At 46.8% G+C, this 17,321-nt stretch overlaps 1 protein-coding gene across 7 annotated transcripts in view; it reads left to right on the top strand.

Moving 5' to 3' along the window:
• The window catches only part of CCDC24 (coiled-coil domain containing 24), a 219,511-nt gene that overhangs the window by 39,820 nt on the left and 162,370 nt on the right, over positions 1–17,321 (top strand). For all 7 annotated transcript variants that reach the window (XM_085603114.1, XM_085603111.1, XM_085603113.1 and 4 more), the window contains one exon: positions 92–337. In XM_085603114.1, coding sequence (XP_085459240.1) covers positions 170–337 — 168 coding nt within the window. In that variant the 5' untranslated portion in view covers positions 92–169. The remainder of the gene's footprint in view (positions 1–91; positions 338–17,321) is intronic.

Below are 17,321 nucleotides of genomic sequence, written 5' to 3'. Positions count from 1 at the left end.
TATCTTTTAGGTGGCAGTTTTTTTCATTTGTTTTTACTATTTAAGCTACTCTTTCTTTAACTTTCCCTCTACTGTGTTTTCCTGCTGGCAGATTGCAGTCCAAGGTATTCCTTCAGATGTGAAGGGCTGCGGCCCTGTATCGTGGTGAAAGCATAGATGATCCCGCGCCATGATTCGACATGCCGATGACCGAGACAGTGGTTTTGGGGAGGTTCTGGAGCCACCACCCTCCCTCTGGCGACTTGTGGAAGAATATGTGCCGCAGAGCGAGCGGCCTGAGATCAAGAAGATTCTTGGAGAGGCAGCTGTGGACTTCAGCCTTGAACTGCATGCAGAGGTAAGCTGTGCGACTTATTTGTAATGCGTGAAGTGCAGCCGTTGTAATATTAGGAGATTGAGCTTCTGCCCTGCGCAGTCTAAGGAACTCATTTTATCCACCTGTACTTTATAGTCCCTATACCACATACCTTAGCGTTACGTTTCCAGGTAGCTATCTATCATAGATAAAAATGTTCTGCTTCTTTCCGGGTGTGGTTAATTTGTGTGCCTTATTGTTTGTCCCTCTGCCGAGGGTACCACAGCTGTGCCCACCAGCCTCCTTGAAGCGAATCTTGGATTAACACAGAACAGCAGTGCAGAGAGCCAGGCAACTGGTCATTCTTTTCACTTGTAAACAAAAGCTAATGTTGCTGCTGCTACAGGGATCTGCATGTGCCTGCCCCGTCTGTATCAAAGCTTCAGAATTACACCAGCTGCTTTTGAAAAGCACATGTGCCCGGTTTCTATTAATGCACAGCTTGAAAAAGCTTCTGCAAGGTTTTCACCCAGCGTCTGTATTTTTTGTTCAAAGGGAGGTTATTTCCAAGGGATTTTGCCACCTCCTTTGCTGAGAAGCACTTTTGATTTCCATAGCGTGCCTGTCCTGTGGATTGGTTCTTAAGGTCTCTAAGACTAATGTTATCGGACCCACTTTTCTTCCTTCTGTTCCTCATTCTGAAAACGAGGTACCCAGCTGACCTGAGAAATATTGGACTCTAGGATGGCCATTCTTTCTGATGTGCTAAAGAAACCATCGCTCAGAAACATTTGGTGTAAACATTCTGTGCCACCTCTTGGAATTCTTTCCATGTTGTGAAAGAATTCTATTTTCGTTCCCTTGGGGTCTAATATTATTTCCTAGAGTTTCTTATCATTGAGGGCTCATGCCTGTTTCTGGGTGAAACACCAGCTTTTTTTCTACAAGGGAGACTTGTTGTCAAGACCCTGTTATTGCCAGGCCTGAGCTTTGCTGGTGACTTTATGGTTATTGCTGGGGCTGGCTGCAGCTTTGCTTCTGCCTTTATAGTTTTTGCAAGGGGTGTTCTGCAGCTTTGCTTCTACCTTTTTGGTTATTGACAGGGCTGGGTTGCAGCTTTGCTCGTGCCTTTTTGGTTATTGCAAGGGCTTGGCTGCAGCTTTGCTCGTGCCTTCATGGGCATTGCAAGAGTGGCTGCAGCTTTGCTCGTGCCTTTTTGGTTATTGACAGGGTTGGGCTGCAGCTTTGCTCGTGCCTTCATGGGCATTGCAAGGGCTTGGCTGCAGCTTTGTTCGTGCCTTTTTGGTTATTGCAAGGGCTTGGCTGCAGCTTTGCTCGTGCCTTCATGGGCATTGCAAGGGTGGCTGCAGCTTTGCTCGTGCCTTTTTGGTTATTGACAGGGTTGGGCTGCAGCTTTGCTCGTGCCTTCATGGGCATTGCAAGGGCTTGGCTGCAGCTTTGTTCGTGCCTTTTTGGTTATTGCAAGGGCTTGGCTGCAGCTTTGCTCGTGCCTTCATGGGCATTGCAAGGGTGGCTGCAGCTTTGCTCGTGCCTTTTTGGTTATTGACAGGGTTGGGCTGCAGCTTTGCTCGTGCCTTCATGGGCATTGCAAGGGTGGCTGCAGCTTTGCTCGTGCCTTCATGGGCATTGCAAGGGTGGCTGCAGCTTTGCTCGTGCCTTCATGGGCATTGCAAGGGTGGCTGCAGCTTTGCTCGTGCCTTCATGGGCATTGCAAGGGTGGCTGCAGCTTTGCTCGTGCCTTCATGGGTAATGCAAGGGTGGCTGCAGCTTTGTTTGTGCCTTTTTGGTTATTGACAGGGTTGGGCTACAGCTTTGCTTGCGGCTTTGTTTTTGCCAGGGCTGGTCTGCAGCTCTGCTTCTTCCTTTATGGTTTTTGCCAGGGCTGGGCTGCAGCTTTGCTCGTGCTTTTATGGGTATTGCCAGGGCTGGTCTGTAGCTTTGCTTCTTTCTTTATGGTTATTGCTAGGGCTGGGACGCAGTTTTACTTGTGCCTTCATGGTTTTTGCCAGGGCTGGGCAGCAGCTTTGCAAGTGCCTTGGTTATTGCCAGGGCTGGTCTGCAGCTTTGCTTCTTTCTTTATGGTTTTTGCCAGGGCTGGGCTGCAGCTTTGATTCTGCCTTCATGGATTTTGCCAGGACTGGGCTGCAGCTTTGATTCTGCCTTCATGGGTATTGCCAGGGCTGGACTGCAGCTTTGCTTCTGCCTTTATGGTTATTGCCAGGGCTGGTATTCAACTTTGCTTGTGCCTTTATGGTTAATAACAGGGCCGGGCTGCAGCTTTGCTTGTGGTTTTATGGTTATTGCCAGGGCTGGGCTGCAGCTTTGATTCTGCCTTCATGGATTTTGCCAGGACTGGGATGCAGCTTTGATTCTGCCTTCATGGGTATTGCCAGGGCTGGACTGCAGCTTTGCTTCTGCCTTTATGGTTATTGCCAGGGCTGGTATTCAGCTTTGCTTGTGCCTTTATGGTTAATAACAGGGCCGGGCTGCAGCTTTGCTTGTGGTTTTATGGTTATTGCCAGGGCTGGGCTGCAGCTTTGCTTGTGCCTATATGCTTATTGCCACGGCTGGGCTGCAGGTTTGGTTGTTCTTTTTTAGTTATTGCTAGGGTTGGGCTGCAGCTTTGCTTGTGGCTTTATGGTTTTTGCCAGGGTTGGACTGCAGCTTTGCTTCTACCTTTATGGTTAATGCCAGGGCTGGTCTGCAGCTTTACTTCTTGCTTTATGGTTTTTGCTAAGGCTGGGCTGCAGCTTTGATTCTGCCTTCATGGTTTTTGCCAGGGCTGGGCAGCAGCTTTGCTCGTGCCTTCATGGGTATTGCAAGGGTGGCTGCAGCTTTGTTCGTGCCTTTTTGGTTATTGACAGGGTTGGGATGCAGCTTTGCTTGCGGCTTTGTTTTTGCCAGGGCTCGTCTGTAGCTTTGGTTCTTCCTTTATGCTTATTGCTGTTGCAGGGATTCTGCTCATGCACAGAACTATGCGCAGGAAACCAGGACCTCAGTGAATTGTGGTGTACCAAAAACTCACCTCAGTACCCAGAACCCCTATCCGACTAGCATCAGTGTCTCTTTCGTTCTCCATATCATCTTGAAGCTACCAATGATTAGACAACCCAGAAAAAGTGACTTGGAGTACTCTCAGGAATGGTGGGAATCAGAAACACCTTTTCGTTATTATTCTCATATCAGTCCACAACAAGAGTAATCAAAGACACAGTAAAGTTTAAAATGTTTATTTTTAACTACGTGCCCTAAGATGCAGTACTTTGGCTAACTTAAGCAGACAAATGATTAAAAACAAAACCATAAGCATTGTTACAATACCATAGAAAATTAAGGGAGAAATCATATTACAAATGATAGTGGATTACAACCACCTTCCCTTCACAAGTAAGCTAGTATTCTAAAACTAATAGAAGGTCTCTATGTTTGAATGGGGAACCCCATACCGTAAATATCAGCTTAGGTGAATCACATCACAGGATCAGCTCTGCTCTGTGTCTGGAAAAGGTCTTCTCCAAAGTGTCTGAATCATGCATGCAAATGCAATATTAAAGGCACCCGAGTTTCAGATATTTGCAGCTGTGTGCGTGTTATGGCTAGAGCGTGGGCCGATCAACATGAATTCAAAAGCATACATTGTTATTTGACCTTGACGGCTTCAGCACACAGTGTTCAGACTAAGGTCGCGGTGCACGTCTAGGGATGTGAACAACAGACCATTCTCATGTGAAGAAAAAGCAAGCAAGCAGTTTGTCTTATAATAACAGCTACCTGCAGTGTTGTGTGCAAAAGCAGCAAAAGTGGCAAGATGGCATTTTACATCTAAGATGCTTATACTAACATAGCAATGTGTGTACATGGAACTCCGTCTCCACTACACCCTCCCTTGATCGGACCACGAACAAATAGGGAAGCAAAGTAGGAACACAGAGTTCAAGTTCGACAGAGACAGAACCAAGTTCATGTATTGGCCATCCATATAATTGGTAGTGATAGTTCGAAAAACCCGTTAGAAAAAGGAAAAAAATATAACATCTTGTTAGCCTAGTGTGGAGCAAAAAATGGAAAAAATTTAAAAATTTGGGGTTGGACTATTGGAAGATGGACAACTCCCAAGTTAATCCATCAACGTGTAAGCACAATAAGTAGCAACAGCCTCCAAAAGGAAGTTAATCAGAGGACAACTTGTGTGTTCTTCAAGATAACTTCTCGCCAGGAAGTCATTGTCTGCCGTATATATATCCCAGTTCCCTAGGACTCCATGTGCCGCTCCACGGGCCATAATCCCGATGCCAGAACAGTCCAACTCATGAGCCACTAAGGGACTCATTAGTCGATCATAATCCGGGGCAGGACACGCCGAGTTTGACAGGCACAAATCCAGAGCCCATTCGAAAGGACAATCTAGGCAATGGAAAACAGGTTGCACGCAAGTAAAGTAGGAGAACCGGAAGGACAATCCATAGGCTACGCTTAAAGTGGCCAGTGGTAATGTTCCATAATATTGAAGCATCCGATTACGAAGTTAATGCAGCCGGGGCAGGCTATCTTGTGATACATATCCTGCAGCCATTGAGCAGCAAGCAGACCAACAGGAGCACACCGGCCGTGAGGGCGAGAATCAACGGAAGCTTGCAGAAGAAGCTGGAAAAAATGGAATGAAAAAATGCCGGTATCACACCAAATATTGTTTGGAAGGAGGTCATGAGGCCGGAGCCCACAACTTTGAAAAAATGAGCTAAGCCAGTTGTTGACGAAGCATTGAATATAGTATGAATCAGAGCATCGTAATGAAGGGGGAGATCAGTATTTAAAAGCGCATGCACCTCGGTGCGGGTGTTGGCCACGTGAAGGACGAATGTTTCACGGGAGGAAGTCAGTGCAACTTCTTTCTGAGACAATAGAGCCCTTATTCTGCTCATCTTGTTGAACTCTGCTTTCAAGGTTGGGATGGAAGGCCAGATGGATACATCCAGTCTCCCATGCGGGGGCGGGAAAAGGACATTTTTACTGCAGACTACGCGTTGTGAGACAGTTACAATGTACGGAATTCCCACTAGCATCCTGCAGCATACCTCATTATTTAAATCAAATAGCTACCGTTAGCTAACAATGTAAAAGTAGGTGTAATTGCTGGCACAGGATTTCCCTTCAGAATGCAAGCTAAATTCGGTGCCTGAACGTTGCAGGCGCCATGCAATTGTATGTGCCTACAGACCACTGAGTGATCAGGTGAAGAAGTGCATTCCTCTCCTTTCAAATAAACTTCTTTACCCTGTCTCATGCACCTGTATGTAAATGGGAGTGACCAAACTTCATGCAGGAAAGCAGTACCCAATGGTTCATATCTGCCTAGGGCATAATGTTTCATACATGAACTGAACTTAAACAATGGAAACGGCAAGGTGATTAAACCGTGGATAAGCCACACAGTTGAGTTCGATTCTGCCACAGAGAAAGGTAAAGGTTCCAACTTTTCAATATGCAGTAATGAGTATGTTGCATCTTTCATGGACATGAATTGTTGTTTTGTAGTCAGATTAAATGGCAGGAATAAAGATGATGTATTCATGTAGTCCCAGGGAACTTTCCCGGCTTTCAATGTTTGCAAAGTCCATGCAAACTGCATAATAGAACGCAATTGATTTTGACCATGGTATAAAACAGACATATCATCCTGTACAATATCCACAACAGATGAAACCATATTATCTAATGTATAAATTCTGGAAGAAAGGGTGTTAATGCTATTATTTTTTTTTTTTTTTTATTTTATTTTTTAAAAATTTTTATTGAACAATAATTCGGTTACACGCACGGGCCTACAACCACCAGGGCCGGCCGCTAGGTACAGAATGAAATATACATTTATCATGGCTGCAGTCAAGTCCCGGGGCGCAGCCCCGTAGTGGCTCCGGATAGTTCTAAAGGAACAGGAGACTTAAGTCCAACAGACACAAAAACTAAAAGAAAAACAAAAGGCGAGGCATAAGGGCAAACAGTGCGGATCAGGCTTCCTCCGGGGCACTCCAGTGCAGACCATTAAGCAGCCGGCAAAAGGAAGGAGTACCGGGAGGCTGGGGACGGGGGGGGGGGGGGTCAAGGGAGATGAACGTCCATATGTAGTTATTCCAAAAGGTGCCAGGAACCATCAGGGGTCAGGGGGACATGGCGATATCGGTGTCCACCAGGGGGGGCGTACAGATACCCCCGCGATACGCATTCCATTGCCCCCAGATTCTACCCCATGCCCCCGGCTTACCACGGGCCACATACACAGTCTTCTCCCTGAACATACACCAGTCCATATTCTCCTTCCATACTGACACGGTGGGCGGCCGTTGGGCGCCCCAAAGCTGCGCTATATCTCTCTTGGCAATCATGTTCCCTAGGGCCGCCCACCGAGTCTGAGCCGCGCTGTAATCATTGGGCTCCCACACATTCAGGACACAGCGACGCACCTCCGGCAGCAGCACAACCCCAGTGACCTGTCCCATAACCATATGGACCCGGCGCCAGTAGTCCGCCACCTCGCGGCACTCCCACAGGATATGGAGAAAGGTGGCGCTGAGCCCACAACCCCGCTTACAGAGCCCGTCGTCGGAAAATCCCATCGAGACCAAGCGAGGACCCGTCACATACACCCGGTGAAGAATCTTGAGCTGTACCAACCGGAGACGGGCCGGAATGGCGACCTCCTTGGGGGACGACAGTGCAGACTGCCAGTCCTCGTCATCCAATTCCACCCCGTCCCCCGTCCAAGCCTCCCGGAGGCGCACAAAGAGGTCAGCCCGATGATTAATCAGTTTTTTATAAGTTAAAGAAATAGTACTGTCAGGGACATGTCCGTCAAGTATGCGGTCCTCGAGGGGCGAGGAAACCGGGATCTTGGTCCCCTCCCCAAAGACCGAGAGCAGGGCGTGTCGAACCTGGGCATAGCGGAAGAACTCCCTGTCCGTAAGCTCGTATTCGGCCTGGAGCACCGCGAAAGTCTTAACCGTGCCCTTATGCCACAGGTCTCCCACTTTGCTGATACCAATCGTATCCCACTGGTCAAACCCCTTCGTAGTCCAGAGGCTGCCCAGGCGGTCGGAGGCAAACAAAGGAGTAGCACATGTTAGTCGCTCACTCCAGCCCGTGGCCGCAGTGGCAGCCCTCCAGGTCCGCACCGCAATCTTAGTAGGACCCGTAAGGGTCCGGCCAGCCGAGCGGGAGTAAAGTGCCCTGTTATAGTTCCCGCCGGGAAGCAGGAACTTGTCCATCTCATACGCCGGATTCAAGCCAGGCGCATACGTGGCATGGTTAATGGCCGCTAGCTGCGAGGCCCAATAGTACCTGCGAATGTCAGGAAGCGCGATGCCCCCGTCGTACCAGGGGAGAGTAAGCTTAGCAAGAGCAATACGCGCCCGCCCGTCCCACACCAGTCTCCTCTGCAGGCTCTCCACCTCCCGAAAGTAGGCCACTGGGATAACGTCGAAGGAGTTCTGGAGTGCATAGAGGAACCTGGGAAGGGACATCATTTTGAACAGCGCGGCCCGACCCAGCGGGGACAGGGGCAGCCTGCACCACCGGGCCGTGTCCTCCCGCAATCGCCGGAGTGGACGCAGGAGATTCTGCTCATAGCGAGCCACCGGGTCCAGCGAAACGTATATCCCCAGGTACTTAAAGCCGCTCAGAGATATTTGGATCGGAAGCCGAGGCGGCAGGAGAGGAGGACCACCAGAGATAGGATAGACGCAGGATTTAGACCAATTGATCGTGAGACCCGAATTGTACCCAAAGGAAGTCAGAACGTCAAAGAGGACGTTGAGCGACTGCCGCGGTGAGGTGAGATACAGGAGAATATCGTCCGCATACAGCGAGACCCGATCTTCGAAGCCCGGGGCCCACCGGATCCCTCTAAGCGAGGGCTCCCAGCGGAGCCAAGCAGCGAGTGGCTCCAGGGCGAGAGCAAAGAGCAAAGGGGACAACGGGCACCCCTGCCTCGTGCCCCTGCCGAGGGCAAAGGGCCGAGAGACCCGCCCATTCACCACCACCTGAGCCATGGGTCCCGTGTAAAGAAGCTTCACCCAGCCAATAAATCCTTCCCCAAAGCCAAATTTAGCCAAGACAGCCCAGAGGAATGGCCACTCGATGGTGTCAAAAGCCATCGTGGCATCCAAAGAAACCAGCACGGCCGGTTCGGAGAGGAGCTCCGCCCTGGCCAGGGCGCCGTGAAGACGCCGCAAGTTAAGAGCGGTGTTGCGATGCGGGATGAAGCCGCATTGGTCCGGATGAATAAGATCGCACACGACGCTCAACAAACGATTGGCAAGGACTTTCGCCAGAATTTTAGGCTCTGCATTTAGCAGTGAAATAGGCCGGTAAGAAGTACAACGGTCTCGCGGCTTGCCCTCCTTGGGGATCACGACTATCGTAGCCAAACGCTGGTCAGCCGGAAGGTTAATGCTATTATTGATGACAGCTAGCACTTTTTCCAAATTTGCTTGATCAATAGCTCTTAACCTAGAGGCAGCTTCAATTTGAGATAATTTCCAAACCTTGTTATAAATAGCATACACCCATCTTTTGGATCTGCCACCCACAGGACCCTTAACAAAATCATTCAAATCTACTTTGTCATTTAATTTTGACAAATGAAGTTTAACAGCTGCCAATGAAGTTTAACAGCTGCCAAGGTGGAATGTTGCAGCCAGTTCTGACATAACTTTCCGACAGAATAGGTAGTAACAGAATGGGAAGATTCAAATCGCGGGTCCATTCTAACATGTGTGTAGCCAGGGTAGAGACCCAGAAAACGATGTTGACAGGAATCTGAGCTCTTCTGCCACATCAACCATCCTTCAGGATCTATGTTGAAGGATGTATTAGTGATATGTGACTGCAACACATCAAGGGACAGATCTGTGTGATTATCCCATTTTGGATAAGCGCCCAGATCAGGAATAGAGGTGGAGTTAATCTTTTTAGAAGTAGCCAATCCAAAGAAGGTGGTTTGAAAAATGGTAGAATTCAAAAACAAAATGTGGTTTGGGAGAAGGCAAGCATGATGCAGAGCTTCTGTACCTTATACCTGCCACGCCTCATAACCCCAAACGGATTTAAGATCAATGGTATCTTTCCACAGCTCATAGCCCCCTATAGCCAATTCATCCATAAAGGTCTTCGAATACAATAATTTAGTGTGGGTCAGCCTAACTTTGGAAGCTGACTCAGCACTCATTTTAAAATAAAAGGCATCGGGTTCAGATACACTGAAACCAGTAAAATAAGTAAATTTGTTCACTAGAGTTTTGGAGCTTCCTTCAATAGGCGCTGGGCAATGTTCCCATTGCGTGTAATTAACAAAATTTCTAAATGTAATCGCTTTATGCAGGAAACGATTGCCATAGTGTTGGTAGCAATACAACTCCCCATAATTAGCAGTGTCTAAATACAAATCTTCAGCATCAAAAGCAGCATAATATTTCAAACCAGAAAAAAGAGCCTCTACGGCTTGGACATCCCAGTCTTCAGAACGGATGTTCTGTTTAACAACATCCCCCATAGAAACGCGAAGTACATTGGGGACATTAATCACTTCCGTAGGACCATGAATTTGAAATTTAACATTATCCCATACTATCCCGTCTAACACAGGCCAGGCAGTAATATTCACAAAAGTCTGGTCCCTCTTCATGATGTGGGACGAGGAGTGGGGTGCCAAAGTTCCATCAATTAATCTAATTGTAGACCTCTCGGTGAGATAGTGCCCATTGACTAGACGAAAAAATACGACCACAAACCCAATGGACATAAACAAAAAAATAGTTATGAGCACCAGCCAAATGTAAGTCCAAGGGGGAATCAAAAAATGTCTTTTAAACCAAGCAGCAAAAATAGAAATTTTCGATGGGGCATCGGAAGTCATAGAGTTAGTGTCAAATAAAAAACGTGACTGGTCAACTGCAGTTGATTGTAAACCAGGGAACGACACATCTGTGGGATAAGTATACTCGGTATCTTCAGTTAGACCAATAGCCGGTGGTGGCAACAAAGGATTAGTAACTGTATGCATCTCAATGGCAATGTCAGGCCTGGTGGTAGTTGCCGGAGCCAAAACAGAATTTCTCAGCATTGCTGGACAAGAGACCGCTGGAGTCATACTAAGAAGAATCGGCCTGTTACCTGTTATCCTTGCGACCAGGAAGTGGAGTTAAAAGGAGTGTTCTCGTACCCTGCACGCCAAGCACTGGTACTGGAGCACGATAAGAGGGGCTGAACTCCTTCTTGTTCTCCACCTTCTCACGGACCAGATCACCAACTCGAGGTAGCCAGCCAACTACCGGAATCTGGAGTGCAGCATCAGTTGTGGAGGGCATGTGTTCCTTTGCAAGACTGTCTCTGGTCTCTTGTAGATTCTGTAATACAGCACAGTGATCATGTACGTCAAAGGGTGTGGCTGACGCCACCATGTCTAGACCATCAAGGTCCGGATCAAACATCTTTATGCCAAAGAGCATTTCGTATGGGGTCCGCCCACCCAGAGACCTTCTAGGGAGATTATTAAGTGCACGTTGAACGCTATACAGATGGACCAACCAGTTTCTGCCAGTACCTAAAACCCTAGCTGTCAGGGATTGCTTTAAGTCACGGTTCATTCGCTCCACAACACTATTGCCCTCAGGCCGGTATGGAGATGAAAATTTGACTTGGACCCCCATAGATCTCATGCATTCTTTGTATGCCTTAGAGGCGAACACAGGACCTTGGTCAGAATGAAGGGTACCACATGCAAAAATTCCCACAAAGACACGCAAATCCCTGATGACAGTTCGAGCATCAGCACTCCGTTGTGGCCATACCCAAAGAAAACGTGTGCACGAATCCACTGCAACTAAGATGTACTTATACGCAGTATCAGAGGAGAAAGGACTGCAGTGATCTAAATAAACACACCCAAGTGGTTTATTAGAAATGTACAACTGTGTTTGTGGTGGGCGCATAGCAGTCGAAGGCTTAATCTGCTGGCAGATGTCACAATTAAGAACATAAGCTCGAGTCTGTTTATACAACCCGCGCCACCAGTAACGTTGTTGTAAGAGAGTAACCGTCGCTGAAATGCCGGCATGCGCAGAAGCCATACCTTAGTGAGCCGCTGTTATTAAGGAAAGTCTGCAGTCTGCGTTGGGAATCAATCTGTCACCAACGTCGTTAATTCTCACATAGGGAACCTTATCAGGACTTAAATGATAAGAGTATTTAGAAGGGAACCTTCTAGGGTAATTATTTCCCGTCTCTGTTGCAGCAATAGCTGCCAAGATGTCATCATCAATCTTACTCTTGGATCTTGTAACTGCTGCTACTAGATATGTTGCCACTGCTGTTTTCGCTGCTTCGTCAGCTAAGCTGTTTCCGACAGCGTGGACACCAACTCGCTTATGCCCAAGAGTATGAATTACATTCACGAGAGGCAGATTCTGTTTAAGTTCTGCTTCTCGAACCCAAAGCATTTTATGCTTGATTGTGCTACCCTTGGATATTCATTTTGAGACCAAAAGAATAAATTGTCGTTAAAAGACTGAACACAGTAAAAAGAGTCACTCACTATAAGAGTACTAACTCGAGGATCAGCAAACTACTGTGCAAGCACCAGAGCACGTAGCTCTGCCAACTGGGCGGTACAATCACCCAATGACTGCGTGTGCACGACATCAGACTTGAATTCACCATTCACGAAAGTACCAGCCACTATTGCGCAGGCCGCTGAATAAGCATGCTTAGATTCCGTCGCCGGTTGCGCCGAATTGTCAGTATAAATGACAGTGGTAATCCTCAAGCGGGCGCAAGGACAGAGGAGCTGGATGAACAAATTCATACTGCAAGTACTCCTGAGTCTGCAATGAGGCATCAAAGATGAAGGTGACATCCGGCGATGTCAAAGAAGTGGCCCATTGTATCCAACGTGGATGCAAAACTTTAGAATTAGCCTCTAGAGCAGGATACGGTGTGACAACCAACATGTGTTTCCCTTGTGACAGCGCTCTCTCTTTCAGAATCGCCATCTGCACTGCAGTCAAAACTTTCTCGACAGTGGAAAAGCGCATTTCATCCAAAGTGTACAAGTGTGATGTGTAAGCAATGGGGACTGTGTCGCCCTCATTGAACGTTAAGTACGTGAAACCCACTGCTGCAGGCACAAATCTTATTACCAAGTTCGTGTGGTTATCACATGTCAGTAAGTATTTCGAAGCAAGAAGATCAGCCTGCAAAGATTGCAAGATAGCTGAATGTTCTGGCAGCCAGCTCGATTTGGAAAAATTAGGTTGTACTAAGGCATATAGCGGCTTGATACGCTGGGCATAATCGGGAATGTAAGTACGCCCGAAATTTAAAAAACCCAGCAAAGATTGTAGCTTCTTCAGTGTTGCCGGAACACGCAAACATGTGCACTTCTCCAGGAATTGAGGGGCTAATCCTCTGCCTTCGTTGTTGAGTTCATAGCCCAAAAACAATACTGTATACTCTGCAATGTGTGACTTTGCAAAGTTGAATTTGTAACCGAAGTCCGCAAACATGACAATGATGCGATCAACGCGACACAGATGCGGCCATAATTCGTCGTCTGTGAGATAGATATCATCAACATACGAGTACGCATTAGGGTCAATGGTCTCTAACAGAGAGACTACACGTGCGGTAAAGATGCCTGGACTGTTTTTATAGCCCATGGCAAATCTTTTAAACTGTTTTTGTTTGCCGCCAGAAGTAAAGGCTGTCCACTGACTACTAATCGAGGACAGATTATGGCTATAAAAGCCATTAGAGGTGTCAAGTGTGGTCTTAAACCTTTTTCTCACGAGGCTATCAACTAGGGCAGAACTGTGGGTATTCTGTACAGCACAGGTCCGACAATGAGAGTTCAAATGCCGATAATCCAAAACTAGGCGGTACGACTCATCAGTTACAGTGAATAGAGGATTATTCATTGGTGACACACATGTTTCAATAACACCTTGATATTCCAATTGTTCAAGGATTTCTGCGGTGCATGTGATACTGGGGTTGCGGCTGAGGCATGGACCGTAATGGAATCTCATGGCTAGGTGACAACTTATCCCACCCAACCTGAGTACGGTACAATGCCGGAGCAAGTACCTGAGCCCACTCCTCTGCAAAGTTTTGAGCCTGATCCTTCGGCACAGTGTGTGCGAAAGATGGGAGGATTACCTCCTCCCCTCTAGGAGCGGTCAAAACGAAAGCTGGGGGCCAGTCTGCCTCTGCTAACAGAATGTTATATGTAGAGGTCAGATTTCCCAAAAAATCCCTTTTATGGTACGTTGTATGTCACCTTCTATTAAAAGGAGTATGTCCTATAGTCTGTCAGGGGGAGCCACTCTAGTATCAGCAGTTTCTACAGTAATAAATGTGTCAGTTGCTGTCGCCTTCAGATATGGACGCAGTGCTTGCCACACTACTGTAACATCCGCTGCGCTGTCGAGCAATGTTAGTGCCCATGTTAGGTTCCGAAGCTGCGTTCTTACTATCTGTGGCATACCTCGCTGTTAGGGCAGCAACTTTCTTCTTTTGAAATGGTGGTCGTTGGCGTGCAAAGTCGTCCTGCTTGCCTTTACCGTCAGTCTGGCGGGGCTGCTCACGTCCTTGGACAAAGATAATAGACATCCCATCGTCAGGCACCCCGAACTGCGTCAAATGACGCCGGAGAGGAGCGCGGCTATGCGCTACAATAGCGACTTCAGCCATAAGGACGCAGAGAAGAAAAACAATCCTATATTAACAGTAGCACAAAAAGGGTATAAGATCAAATAAAACCTTTTTAATTGTCAAGCACGAGAGAACCTATATATTAACTATTCAGGTAGGTTAAACCGTCACTCCCGTCATCCGGAAACAAGAGTGAGGGTATTGTGGACTAATATAAGCACTACTAAGACGTCTCAATCATAAGACAAAAACGTTAGGTGCGCCATGTTGCAGGGATTCTGCTCGTGCACAGAATTATGCGCAGGAAACCAGGACCTCAGTGAATTTGTGGTGTACCAAAAACTCACTTCAGTACCCAGAACCCCTATCTGACTAGCATCAGTGTCTCATTCGTTCTCCGTATCGTCTCGAAGCTACCAATGATTAGACAACCCAGAACAATGACTTAGAGTACTCTCAGGAATGGTGGCAATCAGAAACACCTTTCCGTTATTATTCCCATATCAGTCCACAACAAGAGTAATCAGAGACACGGTAAAGTTTAAAATGTTTATTTTTAACTACGTGCCCTAAGATGAGGTACTTTGGCTAACATAAGCAGACAAATGATTAAAACAAAACCATCAGCATTGTTACAATACCATAGAAAATGAAGGGAGAAATCATATTACAAATGATAGTGGATTTCAACCACCCTCCCTTCACAAGTAAGCTAGTATTCTAAAACTAATAGAAGGTCTCTAGGTTTGAATGGGGAACCCCATACCGTAAATATCAGCTTAGGTGAATCACATCACAGGATCAGCTCTGCTCTGTGTCTGGAAAAGGTCTTCTCCAAAGTGTCTGAATCATGCATGCAAATGCAATATTAAAGGCACCCGAGTTTCAGATATTTGCAGCTGTGTGCGTGTTATGTCTAGAGCGTGGGCCGATCAACATGAATTCAAAAGCATACATTGTTATTTGACCTTGACGGCTTCTGCACATAGTGTTCAGACCGTTCTCATGTGAAGAAAAAGCAAGCAAGCAGTTTGTCTTATAATAACAGCTACCTGCAGTGTCATGTGCAAAAGTGGCAAGATGGCGCTTTACATCTAAGACGCTTATGTTAACATAGCAATGTGTGTACATGGAACTCCGTCTCCACTACATTGCTAGGGCTGGGCTGCAGCTTTGATTCTGCCTTCATTGTTTTTGCCAGGGCTGTGCAGCAGCTTTGCAGGTGCCTTTATGGTTATTGCTAGGGCTGGGCTACAGCTTTGCTCGTGCCTTCTTGGGTATTGCCAGGACTGGGCAACAGTTTTGCTTCTACCTTTATGGTTATTGCTATGGCTGGGCAGCGGTTTTGCTCGTGCCTTTATGGTTATTGCCAAGGGTGGCTGCAGCTTTGCTGGTGCCTTTATGGTTATTGCTAGGGCTGGGCTACAGCTTTGCTTCTTTCTTTATGGTTATTTCTTGGGGTGGGCAGCAGCTTTGCTCGTGCCTTCATGGGTATTGCCAGGGCAGGGCTGCAGCTTTGCTCATGCCTTCATGGGTATTGCAAGGGCTGGGCTGCATTTTTACTTCTGCCTTTTATGGTTGGCTCCTCTTGAGTAATTTTGATATCCACTGGACATTGACATCCCGTGGAAAAGTAGGACTTTTATATCCACAGTCGTTCTGCAGCAGTGGTTTGCTGCTCTATATATATCATGAGTAAGTGGTACAGATCTTTGAATCCCTTATGCTTTGTACTCCGCACACTTATGTTTATTGTGCTGAGCACTGAGTTGTCCAGGATAAGGATGTATGTCACAAGCAATGCTCGACTGGAAGTTGTCACCTGGGTTATCCGTTTCATCTTGTTCAGCCTGCTGCTGATCTGAATGAATCCATTTATAAAGCGCAAACAGCCACTTCAAAAGGAGTGTCCCAGTGCTTATGCGGACACTAACAATAGGAAACCCTCCAACATCTCCCAGAATATCGAATTACCTTACATTAGATGCATTCTGTGAAATTAGTCCGATACTAAAAGTTATCGATAAACAGAAAAGTTTTGATCTATTTCTTAACATAAATAGACTCGGTTGGGAATGGAGTGCTAGGAGGAGAGAGTTCCAAACCTTGATGTAACCACTGCCAGTGAGTTCCCACCGTGTCTGGATTACCTAAATCTAGGAGTTTTAACCAAAAATTGATGTTTCATTCTTAAATCCCTAGGTGGTATATACTAGGAAAATGGGATGCCTTATAGATGACCTGGCTTGATTTATGGGTGGTTTTATGGCGCAGATGCTTCTTGAAGTGGCATCTTTTATGTACTGCTAGCCATTCACGGTTATGTCAATGCTGTGAGATGGTTGAGCCTCTCCTAAAACCCAGGATCACCCTTGCATCTGTGTTCTGAAGTAACTGCATGAGATGTTTAGGTAGACCATCCAGTAGGGAGGTACAAGAGTCCATTCTAGTTGTGAGTGCTGTAGCAAATCCTTTCTGGCTGTCACATGAATCAGAGGAGACCCTTTTCTTGTTTAAATGTAGAAAGCGGAAGCCAGTGGTGCAGATGGTTTTGACATGTTCTGAGAAGGTCAATTCATTAGAAGTAATTACACCCAGCTTTGGTGAGTGGGGTAAGGGAGAGGGCGCAATTTCCACATTTTCTGGCTACCAATCAGTGGTCCATGCTGTATCTAGCCCAAAAACTATGATTTCCATATTCTGCCTTCAGGGATAGGGAGTGAGTTGATAAAGCTGGCTACTTCCTGGAGATCTTTCCTGAGCTAGCATGCCACCTCCGCTGTTCCACTGTCAATGCAGATGATCATCTGGGCGTTGTGGGCACAGTTGAAAAATGAGATTTGGAATGATTCAGTCAACGAGGCGCTGGGGCACATCGGGGGAACATACCGATTGAAAAGACCCGGGCTCAAAACTTAGCCTGTAAGAACTCGGGCAGTAATGGGCTGCGCAGTGGAACTATACTCGACCGGTGTCTCCATCTGGGTACCATCCTGCAAAAATGATGAAAACCATCATGAACTTTGCCAGAAACCCGCTCTTCAGTTATCTGATTGAGATGGATGGTTTGGGAGATGGTATCAAAGGCAGCAGATCGGTTTAATAAAATCACTGCCATCACTCCACTATCGCCCCTAAACTGTCTGATATCATTTGGTACTTTGTAAACAAAAAATGGTATACTATGGGAACTAATTATTACATAGCAGTAGAGATTTCAGTGATTACATGAATTATTCAATGACGATATATTCAAAATGTATACAAATGTATTTTAGCCTTTTTTCCTGAACCTACAATC

Source organism: Triturus cristatus, chromosome 4_2 (genome assembly GCF_964204655.1).
Source record: "Triturus cristatus chromosome 4_2, aTriCri1.1, whole genome shotgun sequence".
Classification (NCBI taxonomy): Eukaryota; Metazoa; Chordata; class Amphibia; order Caudata; family Salamandridae; genus Triturus; species Triturus cristatus.
The sequence above is the reverse complement of the archived record's forward strand: the minus strand, read 5'-3'. Positions and strand labels throughout refer to the sequence as shown.